At 37.6% G+C, this 26,705-nt stretch overlaps 4 protein-coding genes across 10 annotated transcripts in view; 3 read left to right on the forward strand and 1 right to left on the reverse strand.

Moving 5' to 3' along the window:
• The window catches only part of LOC149046626 (TNF receptor-associated factor 2-like), a 23,316-nt gene extending 16,586 nt beyond the window's left edge, over positions 1-6,730 (forward strand). For 4 of the 5 annotated variants that reach the window (XM_089204387.1, XM_089204385.1, XM_089204388.1 and 1 more), the window contains 6 exons: positions 207-261; positions 580-684; positions 1,116-1,280; positions 1,672-1,749; positions 2,127-2,216; positions 2,563-6,730. In XM_089204387.1, the coding sequence (XP_089060513.1) occupies positions 207-261; positions 580-684; positions 1,116-1,280; positions 1,672-1,749; positions 2,127-2,216; positions 2,563-3,618 (1,549 nt within the window). In that variant the 3' untranslated portion in view covers positions 3,619-6,730. The remainder of the gene's footprint in view (positions 1-206; positions 262-579; positions 685-1,115; positions 1,281-1,671; positions 1,750-2,126; positions 2,217-2,562) is intronic. The other variant, XM_089204389.1, reaches the window with a different exon arrangement.
• Positions 2,129-20,513, forward strand: LOC149046629 (TNF receptor-associated factor 2-like). 3 transcript variants are annotated; one of them, XM_089204392.1, is made up of 8 exons: positions 2,129-2,216; positions 13,377-13,564; positions 13,837-13,891; positions 14,272-14,376; positions 14,794-14,958; positions 15,347-15,424; positions 15,798-15,887; positions 16,233-20,513. In XM_089204392.1, exons 2-8 carry the CDS (start codon positions 13,425-13,427, stop codon positions 17,286-17,288), a joined length of 1,689 nt encoding a protein of 562 aa, XP_089060518.1. In that variant the 5' UTR covers positions 2,129-2,216; positions 13,377-13,424; the 3' UTR covers positions 17,289-20,513. The 3 variants fall into 3 exon arrangements, with proteins under 3 accessions (XP_089060518.1, XP_089060516.1, XP_089060517.1); XM_089204390.1 differs by lacking the exon at positions 2,129-2,216 and adding an exon at positions 12,069-12,138; XM_089204391.1 differs by lacking the exon at positions 2,129-2,216 and adding an exon at positions 12,718-12,854.
• On the forward strand, positions 9,924-10,745 carry LOC149046630 (uncharacterized). Its single transcript, XM_089204415.1, has 2 exons — positions 9,924-10,261; positions 10,546-10,745. Exons 1-2 carry the CDS (start codon positions 9,988-9,990, stop codon positions 10,596-10,598), a joined length of 327 nt encoding a protein of 108 aa, XP_089060541.1. The 5' UTR covers positions 9,924-9,987; the 3' UTR covers positions 10,599-10,745.
• On the reverse strand, positions 18,461-26,700 carry LOC113673562 (mediator of RNA polymerase II transcription subunit 27). Its single transcript, XM_027189967.2, has 8 exons — positions 26,451-26,700; positions 24,594-24,741; positions 24,122-24,243; positions 23,747-23,837; positions 23,347-23,454; positions 22,550-22,588; positions 22,025-22,102; positions 18,461-21,662 (listed from the first exon to the last, which is right to left on the reverse strand). Exons 1-8 carry the CDS (start codon positions 26,648-26,650, stop codon positions 21,513-21,515), a joined length of 936 nt encoding a protein of 311 aa, XP_027045768.2. The 5' UTR covers positions 26,651-26,700; the 3' UTR covers positions 18,461-21,512.
• Positions 26,701-26,705: the final 5 nt, after the last annotated feature.

The following is a 26,705-nucleotide window of genomic DNA, read 5'->3' on the forward strand; positions in this document are numbered from 1 at the left end:
GCAATGTAAAGTAATCTCAAGGGTTCATGCAGCTTTTGCAGAGGGGTGTAGTAAATGTATGAAGGTTTTGGTGTGCCGAGTTAGCGAGGGATTAGTGAAATCAACTGTAAGATATGTTGCTCAAGTAAAAAAGCTATAGAATTGTCTACATTAGTATCATCAATAGTGCATTCAAATTTCAACATTACGAATTTTTCAATTAACAGGGATGATGGAACCTATACCTGTGTTGTTGACAAGGCACCCTTTCTGGAAAACCAGGTAAATTTGTGAGGACACGAATATAGAAGCGATCTTGGCAGTTATGAACACTACTTTAGAAGCAATGAAATTAAGGCCTGAAAAAAATTCAGGCCCGTACGGGATTTGAACCCATGACCTTTGCGGTAACGGCCTACCAACTAAGCTAACAAGCCATCTGAGAGCTGGTCATTATGTTGTCATATATTTACAGTCATTTATTGTTAGGACACATTTTTAACATGAACTGTTGGTGCTAAAGGATATCATAGTTATCCCTTCGAAGACCTGTTTGATGACATTTTTTTAACAGAAAACGTTTCTTTAATTTGTATACAGATATTCCCCGACAACTTTATGAAGCGAGAAGTTCTTTCCCTCGTAGTCACGTGCCCTAATTCACCGGATGGCTGTAAGTGGAAAGGAGAAGTGAGACATATTGAGGTAAGTCAGAGTCAGAAAAGCCAAAGAACCAATCACACTACAAATCACAAGTAGGGGAAAGGAGAAAGTCTAAATTTCACTGGCTGAGAAGGGGGGGGGGGCCAATTCTTTGGGAAAAATAAATTGACAATCGCGATCGAAATTGCTATCTTTTTACCTGTAAATAATAAATCTTCATATTCCCTGCTAATCTCCTCTCGAATCCTAGTCTGTTGTTCTTCGATGTGTTCTGCCGAAAAAAAGTTAACTTTTCCTTTTCCCAACCATGCGCACCGGTAGGCAAAGAGAATAATAGTACAGAGTTGTCTTACTTGTACAAAGTGTGTTCTTAGGACTGCTGCTAAACTATATCACGCGAGGAAAGAGTCAAACAGCGCACAAAGAGCAACGCTTGATAGAGGCGCTATAATTTTCTTTTCCGTCTTCTGTAGAAACACCAGTCTACCTGCCCTGAGGAAAAAGAAAAATGCTCTAACCGTAACTGTCAAGAACGTGTGAAAAGATCCGGTCTTCAGCGACATCAGGAACGAGAGTGTCCGTATCGCACCCAACAGTGCTCCTTGTGCGGTGATTCTATGACTGCTGCTGTTCTTAAGGTCAGTTTCATCACCCTCTAAAGTTACTTTTAATGCAATAACACTTCTCATTCAGGCGCTTTTTAAATCATATGACCAGTGTAGTTTAGTTTGTTTCAAGGACAACATCATAATGCCTTGCTTTTCAGATATGCGTATGATTAAAATTAACTCTACACAACTTTTAATAAGTGACGACAAATGGCCACCTCCTTTTAACATGTCGAGAGCGCCTCTTTATTTTATCAACGGTTTTCCGCGTACAATTGCATTCAAACGTACCTTTATTGAATCGTCGTCAAAGCAAATGGATTCGCATCAAAAACTTAACGGATGTTATAACAAAAATTGTTCCGATCCTCGTTCTTGTTTATTACTCACTTCTGTTTTTGCCTCGATTCCAAATTTTTAGACACATCAAATACAGGATTGCAAAATGTATCCCATTCAATGTCGCGGATGTGGCAAAGAAGGAATTCCGCGAGGAGAGGTAGCCGTGTTTAAAATGTCAATTAATTGCATGCACATTTCTCCTGGTGGACAGCCAAAACAGTTGAACAAAATTCGAGTATTACTTTCAGAAATTTATCTCAAAGCTAAGGGAGAAGTTTTACCTTATTCTTATGAAGCGCTACATTTGCATCAGTATGTGTTATTTTTGCTGTTGATCTATTTCATTTTTGTAGTGCACTAAAGTCTGCAGAATTAGATCGTACAACTTAAGTGTCCACCCTTCCTTCAAAAAAAGCAATAAACAAAATATTACACTGCTCTTCTAAGACACGGAAATTTAGAGAAACCCTTCTGAGTTGTCGACCTGGGCTTACAACTAAGATTTTTACCTTCCTTTCATTTCAATCCTCACAGATGGATAGCCATGTTAATCCCATTCATGGTGACTGTGAGGCGGTCGAGAGGACCTGTGCATTTCAACAGATTGGTTGCAGCAACAACAAGGTTCGTATCATAATGAATATTTCACCTAGTTACCTTTTTAAAACTATTGAAATAAAATTTATCCTTCGTATGGGCCACCTACCGAAGTGATAATAAAGTTCCCCCGGTGTTTCACTATTCGAAACACTGGCGTGTTAAATGAAGTCCCCTTCAAAGCCGTTTTATTATGATGTCTAACATCTTCAAAAACGGCTGAAAAAGATATTCAACTGGGGACACTAAATCTACGAAAAGTTGCAATAAAAGCATCAAAAAAGCAAAGACGGTTTGTCAAGTAGAAATTTCGTTTACACACACCAACTACCAAATAATCAGGGATGATTTTCTTAAATCCCTGCACTAACAGAAAATGAATCAATCCGAGGTCAAGAAACATAATGAGCTGAGTGCAATTTTGCACATAAATCTACTTTTGACGAGTGTTCTTCGGCTGGAGGAGCAAGTTAAAAGTCAGCTCTCTATGGGTGGTGCATGTGGTGGTGGCACCTCCGATCAGTGGATGAGACGATCGGAGATGACCATCGCTAACGCCATATCAAGCATCGACACAGTGGTACGCGAGCAAACCGACTTACGACAGAAGCTAGAAGATAATTCTATGAGACTTGTTTCGATGGAAAAAAGAGTTTCAACCCATAGAGACCAGTTCCCACAATCGGCAACTTTCTCTTCGTTACAACCACTCCCCATTTCGGAAGAGATTTCACGACGTCTCACAAATGCCGAAAATGGCACCAATAACATCGAGTTCTTGGTAAACGAAACAAGGCGTGAGTTGAACGAAGTGAGACAAGAAGTATCGTCTGTTAAACGCCAATTGGATGGCGCAGTGGACAGTATTAGACGACTCGAACGAAGAATGGAGTCTGTGGAACACAATTTGGCGCTCAGAAATGTTGTATTGTCTGATATCGAAGAACATATTCAACAGCAGCAAGTTTCTACATATAATGGGATCTTACTCTGGAAAATATCGGATCTTGCACGTAAGAAAAATGATGCCGTAACTGGGCGAGAGGTCTCAATATATAGCCCGTGCTTTCATACCAGTCAGCATGGTTACAAAATGTGCGCGCGACTTTACTTAAACGGCGATGGAATGGGTAAAGGAACCCATCTGTCGCTGTTCTTCGTTGTCATGCGTGGAGAGTACGATGCATTGCTCCGCTGGCCATTCAGACAGAAGGTGACCTTCATGCTGTTGGATCAAGATAACGTAGAGCACGTGGTTGATGCTTTCAGACCCGATCCAAACAGCTCATCGTTTCAAAGGCCACGAAGGGAATCAAACATTGCAAGTGGGTGCCCGATGTTTTGTTCTCTATCGGAGTTAAATAACCACGCCTATGTGAGAGACGATGTTATGTTCCTGAAAGTTATTGTAGACACGACAGATCTCTGAAAATGTCGGAGCTTTGAGTGAGGGTGAGGAAAAAAACGGTAGAGATATCTAAGAAATATCCAAAACATTGAATAATTTCATGAAGAAAAGGCGAGTAGTTTCTCTGAAATTATGCGAGAAAAAACAGAGTAGAAAAAAAAATGTTCCATAACATTCAACAAATTTTCCTTGACAATCATTGATATATGGAATGCCCCATTAGTTCTTATAACACAGTAACTGTAGGAACGACTTAAAATCGATAGAGTAGTCCTCTGCATGAAAAGCGCATGCGAAAGGTATATAGAGAAATGTAGTGCAAATGCAAGATGGGGCCCCTTTTGACATTCTATATAGAGCCTTTTATAATCTTAGTTACACTGAAACAGGATTCTGGTGTAGTGCATGAATACTCTACGAAAAGCTTTATATGAAGCCAACTGATTAGTCGTATTTGATGCGGCATCAATAGTGTGAATTTGACTTTGTAAATCCCCTTTAAAACTTTTATCCAGCATTTTACTGATCACATATTTTTTTGAAAGTCTTAAGCGATTTACGGAAGTATTTTCCGAGCTCTGCCCCAGGAAGAAAAAGCAGGGGAAGCTAAGAAAAATACAGCATGTGGGTCGAATTGTATTGAAGCACCAAGTAATTCACGAGTAGAAGATATTCAATATTCTACAGCATTTTCGCACAACCGAGGGGTGGCTGACCTTGGCTAAACTCGCCGGTAATTCCAGTAGATCCTTGGAATGCAAATTCTGCAAATTAGAGCCATATTCAATATTGCTGAACCATTCTTTTTATCGATATTCTCTACACCATATCAATCATTCATCGAATTATACCAAAATAGTTAGAATGTGCGTTACGTTTGCATGTAAGGCATCAGATACAAAGTTTTTTTGGAGTAATCGACTTTGATGTGTCATTACAACGTTTTCACTTACAAAGGCAAGTTGCAGTAATTCATACAGTGAGGAAAGTTCCCTTGTTGTTGTTGTTTTTTTTTAATTTTATTTTTCAAAACCTAAAACCCATACAAAAACCACTCGAAGCCAGTTGTTACGGTGGGAAAGATTTTTTTGGTCGCTTCAACCGATAGCATAATGTGTGCCATCAGCTGACAGTTGTCACCAGCAACGGCGATTTTTTAACGTCAGTGTCAAGTGAAATTTTTCTCAATATCTGATAAAGTTTCAATGATAAGCCAAAATCTTTCAGAACAATGAAATTCACACGTTTCATGTCTTAGCGTTTAAAACGAGTGAAATCTGAACTATTTCTATCTTTACTTATCTATCTTACTTTACATCATTATAATTATTATTATTATTATTATTATCACTATTATTACGTTTATAATTAAGAGTTTATAGGTTCGAAATGTCTATTACGCACAGCAATAGACAGCGATTGATCTAATTGCTTTCGAAAAAGCAAAGTTTTTCAAATCTCAGCAATAAGGCAGGCTCATTTCTTCATTGAATAATAGCTTATCATACGTGCCACACACTTTACTAAATGTTTATAAACAAATAGAGAGCAAGTAGCGCAGCCAATAAGATTGCAGCATCTTTCATAGAATGGTGGAAGATTATGTCAAGTACTATCGTTTGTATTTTTGTCATAATTTGTCTCTGCATTGTTTAAAGGCAGCGAACTTTTTGCTTTTGAGTGGTTAAATATAATCAATTAAAGTGGTAAAAAAGTCTGGTAAGAATAGAACATATTCTTCTAAGAAACTAATAAAACGATGCGGACTCATTTGATAAACATGGCGAGTAACAAAATAGAGAGAAATTTATGGTTTAAAATTTACGGCATAAATTTCGTGTTTTATTTTGATTTGGCTGGTCTTTGTTCATGTCTTATTGAAAGAAGTAAAATAAAACGGGGAAACTCCTAAAAAAAGTCTGTAAAAGTCGGTAAAACAAAAGCACACCCCGTTAAAATAGAACCAGGCCTCAGTTTGATGGTGAGTTTTGGAGGCCAGAAAAGGAAATTACAATGTCTAATTTCCAGTATGTCCACTACGCTTTGCTACAGTGTAGAGGTTGGATATGTCAATATATATATGAACTGAAGATTATCATATAGCATTGTTACACTGAGTGTTGGGAGTAGTCGAGACTTCCTCGGTTTTCCTTTTATGACTTGGAATATTTTCGATGATCACTAACATATATATATACATATATCTATATATATATATATATATATATATATATATAATATATATCGCGCTCTACTTTTACGTATCGAGCACTGTAAAACGGAAAAATCAAAACAAAAGACTTCCTATATATATATATTTACTTTGCAGCTTCATGTTATAAATTCAGGCTCTAGTGTTTTAGGCACTACAAGTATAAGAGCCCTAACTATTAGGGTACTTAGTTATGGTAGTCTCGTTTATCATTTTAGCGTTGTAAATAGAGTGAGTTTGCTAGTATTGTAAAAGCAAACAAAAAAAAAGCAAAATATATTGTCGCGTTTTTTTGGATATAAACATCACCATGTTTCATAATTAAATTGTTGTAGCTTGTTTGAGATGTGATAATAACTGCAATTTTCGCCATTTTATTAATGTTCCAATTTTGATGACCATGTGCTCTGCACAGCAATCGTCTCTGTTAGGTTTCGTCGTAGTAAATAAATGTCGCATTATGGAAATACCAATTAAGACAACTGCTAAACAGGAGAGCATGACGCTTCTCCTTCGGGTGTTGAAGAGACCCGAATTTTTCGACCAGACCCTAAATTCTTGGCTTTTCCTCAAGGTAATTTCGTTTCTAGAATAGGGCACTCATATTGCAGGGATAACACTTTGAAATCAAATAAAGCCCCGATTTTTCTCATTTTTTGAGCTCCTTTATCCAGTTGCATGAATTGTTAATTCCACCGCTTAGAAACTAGGCACTGTATTATAACATGCTGGATCCTTACACAACAGTAATTTTATTACTTCCTTAAAATACTTGAAATATTGTAAATATTCAACTACATGTTAAGTTTGTGATTAATATTTTTAACTATTGCTTAAGAATTACTTTGAATTAGTTTCTAGCGCTCAAAATTAGTTTAACTAGGAGAAACTAAACACAAATAAAGTTTCTTACTCTATCTTATCTCATAGTTTTGTCAGCTATTACACTTTCAACGAAAGGAACATCTAGAAACATATGTACCCTACAATTCTACGTTCTTTTAAATTAGAGTATTCAGTCATTTTTCACCACGCTATGAGTTCGTTTTAAAAGACTCTAGGCATAAATAAAACTGAGCACTGCGTGATATTGTCTAAATGACTTATCCACAGTTCTAATAACCCCTGCTTTCAATTTTTTCTTTGATTGCACCGCTGTTTCCTTGTTTGCAGTCTGTCTGTAGTTTTTTTTTCTTGTATTGGTTGATATTAGGGCACCATCACTACTATACCTACTTACTGCTGTGATTCAACTAAGAAACCGTGCAAATAGCGCCTTGGGTTGAATTATAATGTTATCTACACAATATAAGCGACTTAGAGGTAGTTAATGCTGTATGTACATTTTTCCGAGGATGGCAGCTAAAATATCGCGCCACCAAACAGTACACTGTTCTAGACATTGGTCTACGCTGTTTTCGCCAGCAAAATTCCTCGTTTCAGTGCACAGACAATGGCAGTAGTACCTCGTCCTACCACGGTCGCAAGTTTGAAATTAGTCACTTGTCTGGTTTAGATTTGGAATTTAATTCCTACCAAACATACTGCATTTACTATTTAATAGACTACTGTTTGATTCTTCTCCACCTTTTCACAAAATAAACGCTTTATAGGATTCCAAACTGAGATCCTGGGTCAACAAGATAATAACTAAGAGATTTCTAGGCAGGGCAGCACAAAGTTTAACTCTCTTATGTAGCATACTGCAAACCTCGCACAAATCGTGCGCCAACCTTGTTCCATTGTGTTACCAACCACGCGCCATCGTTATGACAATTGATTCCCAGTTTTGACTGAACCTTGCACAAACGGTATCTCTCCTTAGAAATGTCTGCCATTTTTTCCCTGCACAAAAACCTACGCGAATGCTATCAAAGCGGCATAGTGACTAAGGTCTGCATTGGTAATGATAGGGTGATAGATCTTCGAATGTTCGCCAGCCAGGGGGAAGGAAGACATATTCTGTCTCTTCCTTTAAGTGAAAGCCACAGCCGACCCACTTAATGAGCAAAGAGCTTGAAAGCTGTTTAGCCATTTCTGAAGGACAAAGTAAAAATGATCACGCTACTTTCGTTTGTAATTTTGCATTATAACACACAGCTTGGGAATGTAATCTGCCTTTTTCCAGTAACAAAACTGCTCCAGATCAGTACGATAACAAGCAGTGAAAGTGGGATAAAAGGTGTTACCCAAGAGGGGACCGTTATTTGAAGGAGGTTGTTCACCAGTCACAGGTGAGCTCTTGGCCAATGAAGAAAATAAATGCAGCGCACCATGATGATATTGTGCAGCCCCAAATATTAACACATATGCTACCTCTTAACACTTAAGGAAAACATACACTAAAAAAAAACTGGGAGGAGGCAGTGCAAGATTCACGTCGCCAACCAGTGATAGAGATCGCTTGCAAAAGCTCCATTTCATCTTTCTCGTAAAAGTTTATTTTAAGTTAGAATTATTTATTTCCATTATTCTGAAAGCGGGTAACTCGACGTTGTCACTTTCCTGATTATACGTTTGCTTAATGTGTGTAACTTGACGCAAAGGAAATTACCGTATTTCGAAGTGCTCGATTTTTGGCAGCAGAGATCAATTTCCGAATCGCACGATGAATTTCAACGGGGAACCTAACAGTAACAATGCTGTCGTTATCATGGCTGGGACAACTGAAGTTAGGCCACCCAAGGGTTATGAACTGGCGCGATTAGCTCCCTAACAACTCTCAATTACTTTATGCTGTTTGGATGTATCCAAATGAGCGTCAAATTCAAAATATCAAATACCTTTACAGAGGCAATTTTGTTGTAACTTTTTGATGTGATCAGGCTAAACTTATGAAGAGAGAAAGGTCACGAAGGTAAGGCCTCTTTGGTCTCGTGACTCTGAACATTTCAACATAAAAGAAGTAGGTTATCGATATGGAAAAACTAAAAAAACTGATTAGCAAGTAAGCTTCCGCCGTGTGTGCTCCTATATACAATAAATACGACTGGCAAAGCGTTCGACGAATTCAGAACTAGGCAACACACGAAACTTCTGAAATTAATTTCGCCAATTCATCGCTGCTTGCTTCAGCAGTGTAAACCCTTCTAGAAACAAACTCCGCGCAAATGACTCACAGGCGAAGGTTTCTTTAATCCTCTGGTCACGATTCTACAATTCTCATTGCGGAGTCAACTTCAAATGCATTCTCAGCAAATCAGGATTTGGCAGCCGATTTCTTGTCACGCAGGGAAAAATTAGCGTAAATAACATCAAGGTTAATTCCTCTCCTACGTCCATTACTACTAATGTGAAAAACGTAAAATAAACTGGAAATGGCTCCTGCCTTTCATTCTATGATGGAAAATTTCGATTCAAAAAAGGCGACATTAAAGTACGATCGGGCTAAATTTGAAACTGAAAGCCGAACTGTACTTCCGTTGTTGATTACTAACGAAAAATTTGCATATGATGGAAACTACTGTGACCTTCACTCATAAACAAAACAATGAAACGTTCAGGACCGGCAAGGGGAAATATTTTACCCTAGGAAGATGTTCAAAACGTTCCCGAATAAAAGAGAATTATATGTATCAAGGCTTATTGAACCTATCTACAGATGAGTAACGAGAGGTTCGAAAGATAAATCCTTGTTCCTTCACACCGCTCAGTCACGATGATTAGTTGCGTTATTTGTTACGGACCGTTTCGGACTTGTCTCACGGACATCTCAGCGCCGATTGTAACTTCTTCAACCACGTGTTATTGTCAAAATGCTTAATTAACTTTATCAAACTATTCAAAAACTCAAATAAACGATAATCGTACATATATATAATCGTGCGGGGCAAAGGAGCGACGCGGTGTGTAACGTTCATGTGCCCTCATCTTCACTTGCTTTGGCTATGTTCACATCGTAATTGGATCATTTTATGCGTGGATCATCACAGGGTCTCAGAAACTCAGAAACTCAGAAACTCGACACAGACACAAACAATGCATTAACGCAAACAATGCCAACTGAGAGACAAGCGACCAATCACAACACGAAGAGTGCGTATTTTTTATGCGTGGATCATCACAGGGTCTCGGAAACTCAGAAACTCAGAAACTCGACACAGACACAAACAATGCATTAACGCAAACAATGCCAAGAGACAAGCGACCAATCACAACACGAACAGTGCGTATTTTTAATGCGTGGATCATCAAAGGGTCTCAGTATTGTACAAGTCCACAAAGGGGAATCTAAACTGCAAGAGAAGAACGAACGACAAACATTGCCTTTCAGTTGGCACCTTTGTCAGAAGATAATAATGCTCATTAATCGTCACGCTTTCAGAAGGAGATCTCGATGCCCATCGGGAATCGTACAATTGTGCTTCTCTTTATTTTTGCGGTTATACCAGTATATCATCGGGCCGAATGATCAGAATAAATCAGATCCTGTGGAACATCATTGCTTTGAAGGTAAGAGCCAATCAGTTTGTTTATGTAACGAATCGTTTTAATCCGAGGGAAAATTTTAGACTATTTCTCAAGTTATTGATTTGAAGAACCCAACAATAATATCTTTATTTTCTTCGCTTTCCTCTTTGAAATATCTGAAATCATCCCAACAACCACATGCACTTTTCCCATTCTTTTGTAGTTATTCTAGTGGACAACATGTTACCGACGTAATTAATTTTGTTAAAAATGTTATAAATAAAGTTGAATGCATTTCATACATTTGTTTCTTTTTGTTTTGTCAGGCACAAATCCAGTTCAGTGCACAGAGGATGTTGCAGATGACGTTCTGGTTTAGAGAAAGAAGATAAAACAAGAATGTTGGGCTCCGCATTGTCACGCTTTGCAACAAATTGAAATATGGAACACTTTACAAAATGCTTCGTTAACTTTATCAAACTATTCAAAAACTCATATAAACGATAATCGAACATATATATAATCGTGCGGGGCAAAGGAGCGACGCCATGTGTAACGTTCATGTGCCCTCATCTTCACTTGCTTTCGCTTTGCTCACATCGTAATTTCGAAATAGAGAAATAAAGGTTAGTCGACGCTTATGTTAAGATTTGTACAAACAGTAGCGAGAGTATTCGAGAATTTAAAACCCTCAGGATAGATAATTTTAAAATGGCTAATATGTTACTTCATAACATCAACGGTGTTGAAATGCTTACCGATTGACACGAGATAAGGGCAAACAAGGCTACATATGAAGCAGACAGATAGAAATCCGAAATTAATTGTCCGATTTCTACGCTTGCACAGATTAATCTTTCTCTTGACGTTGTGGTTAAGAGAAAGAAGATGAAACAATGTTTGGTTCCGTGTAGTCGCGTTTTGTGAAAAATTCAATTATGGAACATTTTACAAAATACTTAGTTAACTTTTAATCAAACCGTTCACAGTCAATGATAATCATACCTACATGTAATTGTGCGGGCCAAAGGAACGACACGGTGTGTTAACTTTTTAGTGCCCTCTTTCCTCTTGTTTATGTTAATTTCTCGCCGGATACCGTCAGCCAGGTTCAGTTCATCACCAAGAAAGATATGCTAATACGTATATTTTTAGCTCATTTAGCAGAAGCACACAGGTGGGAATAAATAAGACAATGATGTCAGAAATTAACTGGAAGCCAGTGGGTGGATGCATATAATGAAAGTCTACTTTGATAATTTCGTTTTCGGGAACTTTACTGAACAGGATCACATCTCTATAGTCCTAGATCTCGTTTTCGACACTTTTACTATACTGGCATAGAATTCGGAGTTTAAAGCTCTTAAGTAATATTTCAAGCATAACGATGACAACTCCTATTCAGTCCATTATTAAAACCCTACCTGCAATATGTGAAACATGTTTCGTTAGTGGTTAAAACGGAAAGTTTTCAATATACGTCAGAGTCTTGTTTAAAACTAGATATACTTAACTCTCTCGCCAGAACTTTCCAAAAAATATTTTTGGCTTGGTAAACGAAGCGAAATCAATTATATTGTCATTACGACACTGTCCATATTACCTTGTTCCCGTCAACTCAGGTTTAGCAACTTATGGAGTTCTTTCTATCTATGAGTTTTTATATTGTTCTTAGAAAATCACCGGTTACAAGCAAAAAATCACCGAGAAGAACCCCGGCAAACACATCAGTCACAGATGCAGCATTTACGTTGCTTTGTGTGACTGTTGATAAGATTCGGGGATTCCCCTTCAGTAGCTAAAGTAAAACAATATGTTTGACCGAAAGTTCTCAGTGATATTAGCATATGTCACAGTGCCTTGACGCCCTCTTTGCTACGAAGAAATGGAATCCTCTGATAATCGAGCCTGAAACACATGTAAGTGAAGTGTATGAATGTGTTCTGAGAAGAAGAGAGTGTACAGGGAAAACTATTGGATTTCGACAATTAAGGAAGTCGACTACACTACCGAAGAACCCATATTTTGAGCACTCCTAGAGTGCTAATTAGGCACCTAATTTGTTGTGAAGAACATTAGATGCATTGTAGTCAAGTTTTCCAACCTCACGTCGCTTCGTTCGGTTGATTATCGCGTAGTGATATCTTGGAAACCTTTTCATAGTCAAAAGCGATACGAAACAACTAATTTAGGTTTCAAATTATTAATTATTGTCGTCTGCGTCGTCCATACTTGAATTCTCGGAAATGGGGTCGCGCCCTGACTGGTTGGAGTTTCGATTAGGTTTGTTATTTCAGTTACCCAGGTATCTAATCCTTATTCACACATACCACTGCTCTAACCGACTGGGCTTTAGTGTTGAGCAACGTTTTCTATGCATCTTAAACTAAAAGTGTTTCCTCGTAAGCTGTAGCTACGTAGCGACGTATTGAGGCGGAAGTAACACCTATGTCTTACTAGTTTATAAAAGCTGAGGTTACAAACTTGCTTCAGTTACCTAACGGAAGACGAGACCACTATTGACGAGTGAACAAACTCTGTTATAGCTCCTACTTCATCATCAAGAATGACCCTTCGAACCCTCGTTCACAGCCGCCGAAGAACATTTTTATTTCAAAAGTTTCTTCTTTAAACTGTGAGGAATTTGTCTTTGCTTCTTTCGTGTTCTAGTCATTATGTGTTGAAAATCGATTTTATAGGTAAATGCAAGCGCATTGAGACTTGAAATGCGTTCATAGAAACGTCATTATTATTATTATTATTATTATTATTATTATTATTATATTGCTAAATCATTTTTACTTCCACCTTCGTTTGTTTCCTACGAGGTAGATAACGTTATCTCGAAACCAAACGGTCTTTTATATAAAGCTGGTCTTTTATATAGACATTGAAGTGCCATATTGATGTACTAAAGCTAAGTTTGAGTATGAGATGATTCTATTTTAACGTGTTTCATTGTTAGTGCGAGTCACATTTAACATTTTCAGGAAAGGAAAGTCGTGTTCGTGTGAAGTTTGTTCGGACTAAATGATGTTTATTCAAGTAACTTAGGGGGTCTTTAAACACAAGGCCTAATCATCACCGGAATTCCTTCTTTCTTTCAAACATGTCACTTATTAGCTGATTTCAAATTCTTGTATCCATTTCTTCTAAGGGAGCCATCAACACCAACCTAGAAGGATGCAGCACTGATATCTCCTGAATGCCGGGATATACGTTGCCTATGAACGGCTCAATTGATTCACGCTATTTGTGTTTGCTGTGCAAAAACATCCTCAAAGATCCTGTCCAGACGGGTTGTGGCCATGTTTACTGCATCTCTTGTATTTCTCACCTCAAGGGGTAACTGAATCACTGATCATAATTTCAATAAATTTCGAAAAACAAGCCTAAACAAAGCCTTGTTATAAGAACTATGCAATGTAAAATAATCTCAAGGGTTCATGCACCTTTTGCAGATAATGTATGAAGGTTTTGGTTGACTGAGTAAGCGAGGGATTAGTGAAATCAACTGTGAGATCTTTTGCTCACGTGAATTTGCCTAAAGAACTGCTTACATTAGCATCATCATTAAAGCACCCAAATTTCAACATTACGAATTTTTCCATTGACAGGGATGATGGAACCTACATCTGTCTTGTTGACAAGGCACCCTTTGCGGAAGACCAGGTAAATTTGTAAGGACACGAATATGGAAACGATCCTCGCAGTTACGAACACTACTTCAGTACGCAGTGAAACTAAGGCCTGAAAAAATTCAGGCCCGTGCGGGATTTGAACCCATGACCTCTGCGATACCGGTGCAGCGGTACCAACTGAGTTAACAAGCCAACTGGGAGCTGGTCATTATGTTGTCATATACGCTTCCATATTCGTTTCTTCAACCACAGTTCACACGTATGATTTCACATATTCACAGTCATTTATTGCAATGACACATTCTTAACATGAATAGATATTGTTGGTGCTAAAGGATACCATAATAATCAAGCCCTAGACCTGCTTTGATAACATTTTTTAACGGAAAACGTTTCTTAATTTGTATGCAGATATTCCCCGACAACTTTATGAAGCGCGAAGTTCTTTCCCTCGTAGTCACGTGCCCTAATTCACCGGAGGGCTGCAAGTGGAAAGGAGAAGTGAGACATATTGAGGTAAGTCAGAGTAAGAAAAGTCAAAGAACCAGTCACACTACAATTCGCAAGTAGGATTTACCATCCGATAAAGTAAGGATAAAGTCTGAATTTCATCGGTTGAGAAGGGGAACCAATTCTTTGGAAAAAAAAATGAGGCAATGGCGATCGAAATTGCTATCTTTTTTTACCTGTAAATCATAAGTCTTCATATTCCCTACTAATCTCCTCTCGAACCCTAGTCTATTGTTTTTCGATGCGTTCTGCCGAAAAAAAAATTACCTTTTCCCAGCCACGCACACCGGTTGGCAAAGAGACTAAAACTACCGAGTTGTTCATAGTGTATTCCTACCACTACTGCAAAACTATATCACGCGAGGAAAAAGTCAAACAGTACACAAAGAGCGGCACTATAATTTTCTTTTCCTTCTTGTGTAGAAACACCGATCTACCTGCCCTGAGGAAAGAGTAAACTGCTCTAACTGTAACTGTCAAAAACGTGTGAAAAGATCCGATCTTCAGCGACATCAGGAACATGAGTGTCCGTATCGCACCCAACAATGTCCGTTGTGCGGTGATTCCATGACTGCTGCTGTTCTTGAGGTCAGTTTCATCACCCTCTAAAGTTACTTTTACCGCAATAACTCTTCTCATTCAGGCTTTTTTTAAATCATACGGCCAGTTTAGTTTAGTTTGTTACAGGGACAACAACATAAAGCCGTGCTTTTCATATATGCGTATGATTAAAATTAACTCTAAACCATTTGTAATAAGTGACAAGAAATGGCCAACTCCTTTTAACATGTCGAGTGCGCCTCTTTCTTTATTACCAGTTTTCCGCGAACACTTGCATTCATACGTACCTTTATTGAATCATCCTCAAAGCAAATGGATTCTCATCAAAAACTAAACAGATGTTAACAAAAATTGTTCCGATCCTCGTTCTTGTTTGTTATTCACTTCTGTTCTTGTCTCGATTCCAAATTTTTAGAATCATCAAATACAGGATTGCAAAATGTATCCCATTCAATGTCCCGGATGTGGCAAAGAAGGAATTCCGCGAGGAGAGGTAGCCATGTTTAAAACGTCATCCAACTGCGTACACATTTCTTCTGGTGGACAGCCAAAACAGTTGAACTAAATCCGAGTATTACTTTAAGAGATTTATCTCAAAGCTAAGGGAGAAGTTTTACCGTATTCGTGTGAAGCGCTACATTTGTATCAGTATGTGTCATTTTTGCTGTTGATCTATTTCATTTTTGTAGTGCACCAAAATCTGCAGAATTAGACCGTACAACTTAAGTGTCCACCTTTTCTTTGAAAAAAAACAATAAACCAAATATTACACTGCTCTTCTAAGACACGGAAATTTAAAGAAACCCTTCTGAGTTGTCGTCCTGGGCTTATAACTAAGATTTTTACCGTCCCTTCAATCCTCATAGATGGATAGCCATGTTAATCCCATTCATGGTGACTGTGAGGCAGTCGAGAGGACCTGTGCATTTCAACAGATTGGTTGCAGCAACAACAAGGTTCGTATCATCTGAAGATTTTACCTAGTTGCCTTTTAAGAACTATTGAAATAAAATTTATCCTTCGTATGGGCAACCTGCCGAAGTGATAATAAAGTTTCCCAACATTTCACTATTCGAAACACTAGTGTATCAACTGAAGTCCCCTTCAAAGCCGTTTTATTGAGATGTCTAACTTCTTCAAAAACGGTTGCAAAATATATTCAACCGGGGACACTAAATCTACGAAAGTTGCAATAAAAGCATCAAAAAAGGCAAAGACGATTTGTCAAATAGAAATTTCGTTTCGACACAAACCAACTACCAATAATCAGGGATGATTTTCTTAAACCCCTGTACGAACAGAAAATGAAGCAATCCGAGGTCAAGAAACATAATGAGCTGAGTGCAATTTTGCACTTAAATCTACTCTTGACGAGTGTTCTTCGGCTAGAAGAGCAAGTGAAAAGTCAGCTCTCTATGGGTGGTGCATGGGGTGGTGGCACCTCCGATCAGTGGATGAGACGATCGGAGATGACCATCGCTAACGCCATATCAAGCATCGACACAGTGGTACGCGAGCAAACCGACTTACGACAGAAGCTAGAAGATAATTCTATGAGACTTGTGTCGATGGAAAAAAGAGTTTCAACTCATAGAGACCAGTTCCCACAATCGGCAACTTTCTCTTCGTTACAACCTCTCCCCATTTCGGACGAGATTTCACGACGTCTCACAAATGCCGAAAATGTCACCAATAATATCGAGTTCTTGGTAAACGAAACAAGGCGTGAGTTGAACGAAGTCAGACAAGAAGTATCGTCTGTTAAACGCCAATTGGATGGCGCGGTGGACAGTATTAGACGACTCGAACGAAGAATGGAGTCTGTAGAACATAATTTGGCGCTCAGAAATGTTGTTTTGTCTGATATCGAAGAGCATGTTCAACAGCAGCAAGTTTCTACATATAATGGGATCTTACTCTGGAAAATATCGGATTTTGCACGTAAGAAAAATGATGCCATAACTGGGCGAGAGGTTTCAATATATAGCCCGTGCTTTCATACCAGTCAGCATGGTTACAAAATGTGCGCGCGACTTTACTTAAACGGTGATGGAATGGGTAAAGGAACCCATCTGTCGCTGTTCTTCATTGTCATGCGTGGAGACTACGATGCATTACTCCGCTGGCCATTTAGACAGAAGGTGACCTTCATGCTGTTGGATCAAGATAACGTAGAGCACGTGGTTGATGCTTTCAGACCCGATCCAAACAGTTCATCTTTCCAAAGGCCACGAAGGGAATCAAACATTGCGAGTGGGTGCCCGATGTTTTGTTCTCTATCGGAGTTAAATAACCACGCCTATGTGAGAGACGATGTTATGTTCCTGAAGGTTATTGTAGACACAACAGATCTCTGAAAATGTCGGAGCTTTGAGTGAGGGCAAGGAAAAAAGGGTAGAGGTAGCTAAGAAATATCCATAAAATTCAATCGTTTCATGAAGAAAAGGTGAGTAGTTTCTGTGAAACTATGCAGCGAGAGAAAACAGAGTAAGAAGAAAACATATTCCATAACATTCGACAAATTTTCCTTGACAATCACTGATGTGTGGAATACGCTATTAGTTCTTACAATTCAGTAATTGTAGAAACGACTTGAAATCGATAGAGCAGTCCTCTGCAGGAAAAGCGCATGCGAAAGTTATCTAAAGAAATGTAGTACAAATGCAAGATGGATAACTTTGCAAACTGCCATACAAGCATTCGTTTGAAAGTGCTTTCACGTAGGACCCCTTTTGACATTCGATAGAGTCTTCTATGGTCCTCGTTGCACTGAAACAGGATTCTGTTGTAGTGTATGAACACTCCACGAGAAGGTTTGTGTGAAGCCAACTAATTAAGTCGTACTTGATGCGGCATCAACAGTGCGGATTCGATTTTGTACATTCCCTTTAGAACTTTTATCCAGCATTTTACCGATCACATATTTCTTGAAAGTCTTCAGCAATTTACGGAAGTATTTTCCGAGCTCTACCGCAGAGGGAAAAATTAGCGGAAGCCGGAAGAGCAACAGCCTATGGGTTCAAAGTGAGCCTGCGTTATAAAGATGACAATTGTTTTGAAGCACTGAGTAATTTATGTGTAGAGGATATTCAATATTCAGCACTTTTGCGCGACCAATAGGGTGGCTGACCTTAGCTAAACTCACCGGTGATTCCAGTAGACAACTGGAATAAATTAGAGCCTGATTTAATTACACTGAGCAACTCCTTTAATCGATATTCTATACACCATATCAACCGTCTGTCGAATTATACTAGAATAGTTAGGATGTACGTTATTTTTGCGTGTAAGGAAGTCGATGTGTCATTGCAACGTTTTTACCCTATGTGACAAAGTCTCATAGTTTCAGTAGTTCATACTACCATGAAATTGCTTATTTGTTGCCCTTGCTTTTGTTGTTGTTTTCCCCATAACTTAAAACCCATATATAAACCACTCGAAGCCAGTTGTTTCGGTGGGAAAGCCTTTTTGGATATTTCAACCAATAACATGATGAGCGCGATGACCGAGACTCACCAGTAACGGCGACTTTTTGCCATTTTTCATGAGAATTTTTTATTAATATCTGATAAATTTTCAACATAAAGCCAACATTTTTCAGAACAATAAAATTCACACGTTTTATTACTTAGCGTTTAAAACGAGTGAATTATGAATTGTTTTTATCTTTACTATCATCATCATTATAATTATTATTAATATTATTATCACTATTATTATGTTTATAGTTAAGAATTTATTGGTTCGAAATTCCTATCATTCACAGCAATAGACAGCGATTGATCTAATTGCTTTCGAAAAAGCAAAGTTCCTTAAATCTTATCAACAGGGCAGATTCATGTCTAATTGAACAATAGCTTAGGTGCCACACTTTTTACTCGATATCTATAGAAAACTAGAGAGTAAGTAGCGTAGCCAATAGGATTGCAGCATCTTTCATAGAACGGTAGTAGATTTATGTCATTTATTATCATTAGAACTTTTATAATAATTTTCATTATTCTCGTCACTGCACTGCAAATAGGCAGTGATTAAATATAATCAACTAAAGTGATAAAAGACAACAAAAAAGATTAAGGTCTGGTAAGAATAGTATACATTCCTCTAAGAAAGTAATAAAACCAGGCGAATTCGTTTTATAAACATGATGAGTAACAAAATAGAAAAGAAATTGAATTTAAAAAGACGATGAGTGTTCGAGTAATGTTTCTTTTCTAAAAAAGGATTGAAAACCATACATGTAAACAAGTAAATGGAGTTTGAAATCGTTCATCACTAGAATTATTTTCCGCTGAATTTGGCCATGGTTTGTTTACTGTTACAGTCCATTTCGATAAACTTAGGGTCCTAGATATTTGTGGTTAGAAAATTATTATTTAAAATTTACAATATATACATATATATAGAGGGTGCTAGTTTGAGCACTCTGGCATGGCTTAGATGATACAAAAGTGTGGGATTTATTTGGGGTGGCTATATAGCTTTACCTCCATCCAAGCATCAGCACTGCACTAATGAGGCCCTGATGACCGAAACAGTACTGTCTGGAGTTAGATCGATGTAAATATGTTTGTTCATTTAAAACTTTGTAGATTCATGCCATAAATTCAAGTACATAGTTTTAACTTGGGAATATACAATTTCAAAAGAACTCCAAAAGATGACAATAAGTACTAATGTTTTAAGCAAAAACTGAAAAAAAGCAAAATACATTGTCAAATTTTCTTGTATATACATGTAAACATCACTATATTACATCATTAAATCGTTGTAGCTTGTTTGAGATGTGATAATAACTGCAATATTCGCCATCTCATTAATGTTCCAATTTTGATGACCAAGTGCTATGCACCACAATCGTCCCGGTTAAGTTTTGTCGTAGTAAACAAAACACGTGAACATGAAAGTTACTACACTTTTCGCAGAGTGGAAATACCAATTGAGGCAACTGCGAAACAGGGGAGTATGACGCTATGAGACTGCATCCCCCATAAAGGCCTGAGCCTTCAGTAATACCTCTTTAAGCTATTGTTAGATCACGTAAGTTTTCTCCAAGATTTCAGCAGGATCTAGAAATAGCCATCAGGAGTCGCAATTTGCTCACATGGATATCACGTGCGACGTCTGTTCGTGCTCTGACACGCGAGACGAAATATTTTGAGTCCAAGATGATCTCTTACGTTGAATTTAGTCTCTTAACTTGATCTTCTCCTTTGGGTGTTGAAAGGACCCGAATTTTTCGACCAGGCCCTGAATTCTTGGCTTCTCCTCATGGTAATGACTATAGAGTAGCGACTACAAAGCCCTGATTTTTCTCATTTTTTGAGCTCCTTTGTCCAATTGCGTGAATTGGTAATTCCACCGCTAAGAAACAAGGCACTGTATTATAACATGCTGCATCCTTACATAACAACAATTTTAATAATTACTTAAAATAATTAAAATATTATAAATATTCAAATGAATGTTAAGTTTGTGATTTTTTTTTCCAACTGTTGCTTAAGAATTACTTAGAGTTTTTATTGAGCGCTAAAAATTAGTTCAACTAAGAGGAAAATTAAATAAAAATAAATTTCCTTACTGTATTTTATCTCATAGTTTTGTCAGCTGTTATACTTTCAACGAAAGGAATGTCTATAAACATATGTACCCTACAATTCCCTTTAGAGTCATTTTTCACCAAGCTGTCAGTTCTTTTCAAAAGACACTAGAAAAACTGAGCACTGTGTGATATCGTCTATATCTATCTATCTATCTATATCTATATCGTCTGTATCGTCTAAATTACCTATCTACAGTTCTAATAACCCCTGTTTTGAGTTTTTTCTTTGATTACACCACTGTTTCCTTGTTTGCAGCCTGTCTGTAATTGTTTTTCTTGCATTATAAGGGCACTATCACTACCGTACCTATTTACTGCTGTGATTCAACTAAGAAACCATGGAAATAGCGCCTCGAGTTGAAGTATGGTGTTATCTCCACAATATAAGCGTTTTCCAAAGACTTAATTAAAGGCAGTTGATGCTGCATGTACATTTTTCCGAGGATGGCAGCTAAAATATCGCACTACCACAAAGGCACCTTATAGTACAATGTTCAAGACTTTGGCCGACGCTGTTTTTGCCAACAAAATTCTTCGTTTCAGTGCACAAACAATAGCAGTAATACATCTTTCGACCACAGTCAAGTTCTTGCATGTTTGAAATTAGTCATTCACCTGCTTTAGATTTGGAATTGTACAAATTCCTACCAAACATACTGCATTTAACTTCGACTCTTCTCCACCTTTTCACAAAATAAACACTTTCTAGGATTCCAAACTGAGATCCTGGGTCAACAAGACAATAACTAAGAGGTTTCTGGGGAGGGCAGGTCGAAGTTTAACTCTCTTATTGCATACTGCAAACCTCGCACAAATCGTGCGCCAATCTTGTCCCACTTGTACCAACCACGCGCTATCGTTCTGACATTTGTTTGCCAGTTTTGACTGAACCTTACGCAAACGGTATCCCTCCTCAGAAATGTCTGCCATTTTTCCCAGCACAAAAACTTGCACAAATGCTAGCAAAGCGGCACAGTGACTAAGGTCTGCATTGGTAATGGTAGGGTGATAGATCTTCGAATGTTCGCCAGCAAGGGGGAAGGAAGACATTTTCTGTCTCCTCCTTTAAGTGAAAGCCACAGCCGACACACTTAATGGAGAAAAGAGCTTGAAAGCTGTTCAGCCATTTCTGAAGGAGAAAATCAAAAACGATCATGCAAGTTTCGTTTTTGTACCGATAGATCAATCTTAGGAGTGTGCGCTTCAGGAAGTTTCCTTATTTCACTTCCAGCTCAACATTTGCGAATGGCTCCTGATCATATATTTGTCGCCTTTTACTGGCACTTGATATCAATTTGGTTTTGGTTTCACCACAATACTCTTCAAAGAACAATCACACTTACATTTTCGTCAACTCAGGCGTAAAAAATTGCATCCATTGAGTTCAAGCTGCGATGTTTTCACCATAGATATCTGAAAATAATCCCCTTAAATTTTAAAACTACCCTACCCTTAGAACTAATGCCAGACAAAAAATTATACTTAACTTACCAGTAAGCCTCTCACTTGAGATGTAGGATCACTTGGGGAGTAATGGTGTAATACAACTGATGTTGCATAATCCGTTATCTGTTGGATAACAATTGCATGTGAGCCATCAGATATCGCCCAATGGCAGTATCACACAAGGCATCCGCTAATTATATATGTACATGAACTCTTCCCAGATCATGGGTGCTCATTTCTTATTCCGTAATATCACTCTTAGTTCGCTTCTCTCTTCTGTCATTTACCCACCCTTTCCCACCCGTGGATTTCAGCAAGGGAGAAAATGGCCTCGGTCTAACGTACACCTTCCCCTTGATGCAGCTTTGCTTGTTCTGGCAAACAACAAGATGATTTTTTATATTTCTGTATGATTGTCATTTCTTAGTGCTTATAGGAGAGTGGTTACTGATTATAGGAGAGAAGGTCAAGATTATTCACTTTTGTGCAAAAATTTTGTCATAAAAAGTAATGTCACTTAATGAGCTTTAAAACAAATAAATTCTATGCACGATACATAGAGATAATCACCTTTCTGAAGACAGCATGAGCTGACTGAGACCATGATTCCTACGAGGAAAATGCATTCATTGGAAAAAAAACATAAATTGATCCAAAGAAATATTTCAAGTATTACCATTTTGTGGTTTCTAATTCCTGGATGTTAAAATTCACCATCGTGGATTTGGTAAGTTTCACACTAGCTAATTTGCTAATGATCGACTCTAAGCTGTATTTTAGTAAAAATGAGGCTTGGATTACATGTTGCACAATGAAATTGTACTATAAAATTGGATAAAGATGAATTTAAATGTAAGTGTTCAGACGTAAACACTGTGTATTACACCGGTACATATAGGTCTTAGTCTTTAGCTCACATGGCTTCCTCTATACATGTACACGACTCCTAATACCCTATGCCAGTCTCTTGGTCAGTGGAAGCAAATGAAAAAGTAGGCACATGAAAAAATGACATGGTTCAGGCAAGGAAGGAAAAAGAAGGAAGTGAGCCTGTAATACTTGTTTGCCACCAACCACTAACAGGGAGGCTACCACAAGCTAACTTCAACTGGAAAAATACGTGTGTGTGGAAAATTCTAATAACACTTACTTGTGCTTCGGATATTTTCTATTATTCAATGTGACGTTGGCTGTGTTCAAATTTGATTCTGGGGATATTTGAGAGGCATGGCCTTCCAGTCTTCTGGAAAGGGGGGGGGGTTTAATTGTCTACCATGTTAAACAATGGACCCACCTTTTTTCAAGTAAGTAAATTCCACCGAACTGTGAGTAAAAGAAATACTTTTAAAGGTTGATCAGCTATTTACCTCCTTATCCAGGAGCTTGCTCTCCTGTATTCCTCTTATTATGACTTGGTCAATTTCTGACATATTGCGAAGAATCATTGTTGCTTTCAATGTCTTTGGTACAACAACCTAGGAAACATTGTTAAAGATCTCCTTGAGTTTCACTCAGTACCACATTTATGTAAGGGCAGTCAGAAAAAGTTCTACTTATTCCTGTGCTTAAGTTGTATTTCAATCAAGTAACACAAACATTACAAATGCAATTTGAGTGAAAAAATATAAATAACAAGACTTGCACTGCTAATAACCAATCACATTCAAGAATACTTATATGTAGGTTTTAATTTGTACTCTTATCAAATTGACTTCAACACTTCATAGAGACAGTTTTAGCATAGGCTGGACACAAAACTCTTCATACCTCAACAACAGGAGCTCCATGCGCCATTGATGTTGACAGCTCTAAGCAAGGATACAAAGACTTGCTTTCACTCAAAGCTTTTTGAATTTCCCTGCAACATTGTGAGTAATCAACAATCAATCATAATCAATATCGTACATGTTGAAAAGTTGTTCACCTGTCCACAAATATGACTTTGTCCATTATAACATGGCAATCCATCACACTACATGAAATGGCAGACTGACAATATCTTGTCAATCCAACAGGCCAAATCCAACATAGCAAAAGCTACATTTTTGTAAAAAACTACCCCTGGAAATTACTTTAAACATTGTGCAAGTTGCATTTCAAGATTAAATAGATTTATAGAGTTTAGTTTGCGAAAACATTTACCCTCGTAGGAACTCCCTTGAGTTTGCCTTTGCCTTCTTTGGAGATGGTGAAGAACGATCTGAACCATGCAAGGGATGATGTCTTTTCAAACATGATAATGCCTGTTGAGCCTCTGAGGTCAGCTAACATATAAATTAAAATAAAACAACAAAAGATGTTATTTCTAATAGTGCTGTAAGAGATTGTATAATCATATGCACCTGCACAATGTAAATTTTCACTCCCAATTTTAGTGCAGAAACATTCACTGATTGAAAGGTTGATGTGACATTGAATGAGCTCTATTTGATCTTGACTTGGCTCAATCAATAACTTAAAGACCGTTTGATACTGAGACAATATAAACTGAACAACTTAACTTAATGTATCTCTTCATTTGAGGGATAATTTTCATTTCTCTGGTCTTGTACTGCAATAATATGAAGTTAAAGCCTGTATGCATCAGTCACTAAAACTGAATTATCATTAATACCTTCTCATGCCAGTCATATGTGTCTAGAACCTTGTCATACAGAGCAGTCTTGTCTTCAATAGGATCCAAGCTTAATAATCCTGTATTTCCCAAAGAAAGAGAGCCACTTGATGATGTTGGTAGACCCTCGCATGTTTTATCCAACTCACTGGCAAATTGAAACATGGCCAATCAAAACACTTGAGCATTCTTTGTTACTTTAGTTAACAAAATTAACTTTGTGACTTTTTAATTTAAACTTAAGATGGAGGAGACCTGTCAAATACATGTAATATATACATTCTTGAGATTCACACTGAAAGCTAAATTTCTACATATAACAAGCAGCTTCCTTATTCTTTTAAAGTTGATTTTTATTGGTGACTAAGCCTGACTCAGAGTCTAATTCATAAGATGCAACCAAGTGAAAATCAAATCAACAGAATCAAAAGAAAAATACTTACTACTCTGTTGCTTATGATTCAGCAAAAACTACAGTAAATTGTCTGAGTGGTAAGTGGATGACTGTGCTGGAAGGGCCTGAGAACTGTTATTATGATTGGGTGATTCTTCCTAGTCTGCTTCTATCTCCAACAATCAAGTTTTAACTGATCATAAACATCAGAGTCATAAGTAGTCTAATCCAAAGAACATGAAACCAATCTGATTCTCAATACTCCAAATCTGCCTAGCTTATAACTCTGCTTATGACTTCGACTTTCAATTTTCACTAGCTGGAAGCACTCTTACAACTCTGATGACTCTGACTACAACTCTGACTCTCACTCTGTGGCCAGTAGACACCAGCCTTACATTCCCTTGTTACCAGCCCTAGTTTAATGTTTTTGCATTTCTTGATTTGAGGGAAAAAGTTATATAAGGAAGTATATTTCATAATCTTAGGAGGTACTTGAAATAAGAGAAAAATGCCAAAATTACTTGTTTTAAAAATCATTGTCATTTTGGGATGTTTTAATTACTATATGCCCTTGTTTTAAGCAAAGAAGTTAACTTATATTCTAAATTTTAAAATCAGGATAAGATTCATTGAAAATCAATGATTGGAAATCTAATGAATCAATCAGTTTCCATAGATGCATATCAGTTTGTTATCAATTGGTATCATACAATCAATGAACAATTGATAATGACATGAAAGTGATTTGTGTTTGTCATTTATCAGATGAGCGATTGGAAAGAACATTTCTCTCCACAAAATATCTTAACTGCTTTCACCTTCTGCATCAGGAGAGTGATCACTAGGTGGCAAGATGTGTGCTGTTGTGTGAGAATGCCATTTCCTGTTATAAATCTGAGTAGACTTCAAGTACACGTGATTGAAGTTCACTTGAAATTTGGTTTTCATAGTATTTCTTTTCTGTTGGTGATGAAAATCGACTATAATCGATAATCGATGAGAATCGAAAATCACAGAAACTTTCAAGTTCGGTTGTTTATTGATTATCAATATCAATCGATACATTGTTATCGATTTTCACCAATCATCGATCTCATCGATTATTCGGGTCCAGTCACGTAGTAGCTCGCAAATTTCAATGGAAGTTTTAATTTTCTTTCGCTTGGATTTGCGTAGAAAGCGGGTACTTCTTTATGTTTTTTTACGTTTTCTTTACAAATTTTGCGCAGGAAATTTGCGCCCAGCTGGCTAGAATGGATCCCTTCGTGCATGTCTGACGTTTGACATTGATGCTAAGTTTTACACACTACGGAAATGCAAAAGCTGCTCAGTACTTATATCTGTTTTCTTTTCAACTTAGTGTTCGAAAAACATTTTTAAGCGACCTTGTAGAGTATGAAATAATTATTTCAGCAGCAGTTTCAAATTATGGGGATAAATCGGTCTTAACTAGAGCGTACCTTAAAACCTTGTGAACTTCGGTGAGATTCTTCTTTAAAAGTCGGGTGATATTTTCACCTTTACTAGACTCTAAGGATTCTGCTTTTTCTCTTTTCACTCCAGGAGAAGCTGCAAGATCTTGAAATACTTTCCTCACGGTTGTTCTTAAGTTGTTTGCAGTTAAAATGCATTCATCAATACTCTTCACTTTGTCCGCCATTTTGCACTAAATACGACAAGAGTTTCTGTAGTTTCTGTATCTTAGTCTTCGAGGG

This window comes from Pocillopora damicornis, chromosome 4 (assembly GCF_964200805.1).
Source record: "Pocillopora damicornis chromosome 4, jaPocDami1.2, whole genome shotgun sequence".
NCBI classification, from domain to species: Eukaryota; Metazoa; Cnidaria; class Anthozoa; order Scleractinia; family Pocilloporidae; genus Pocillopora; species Pocillopora damicornis.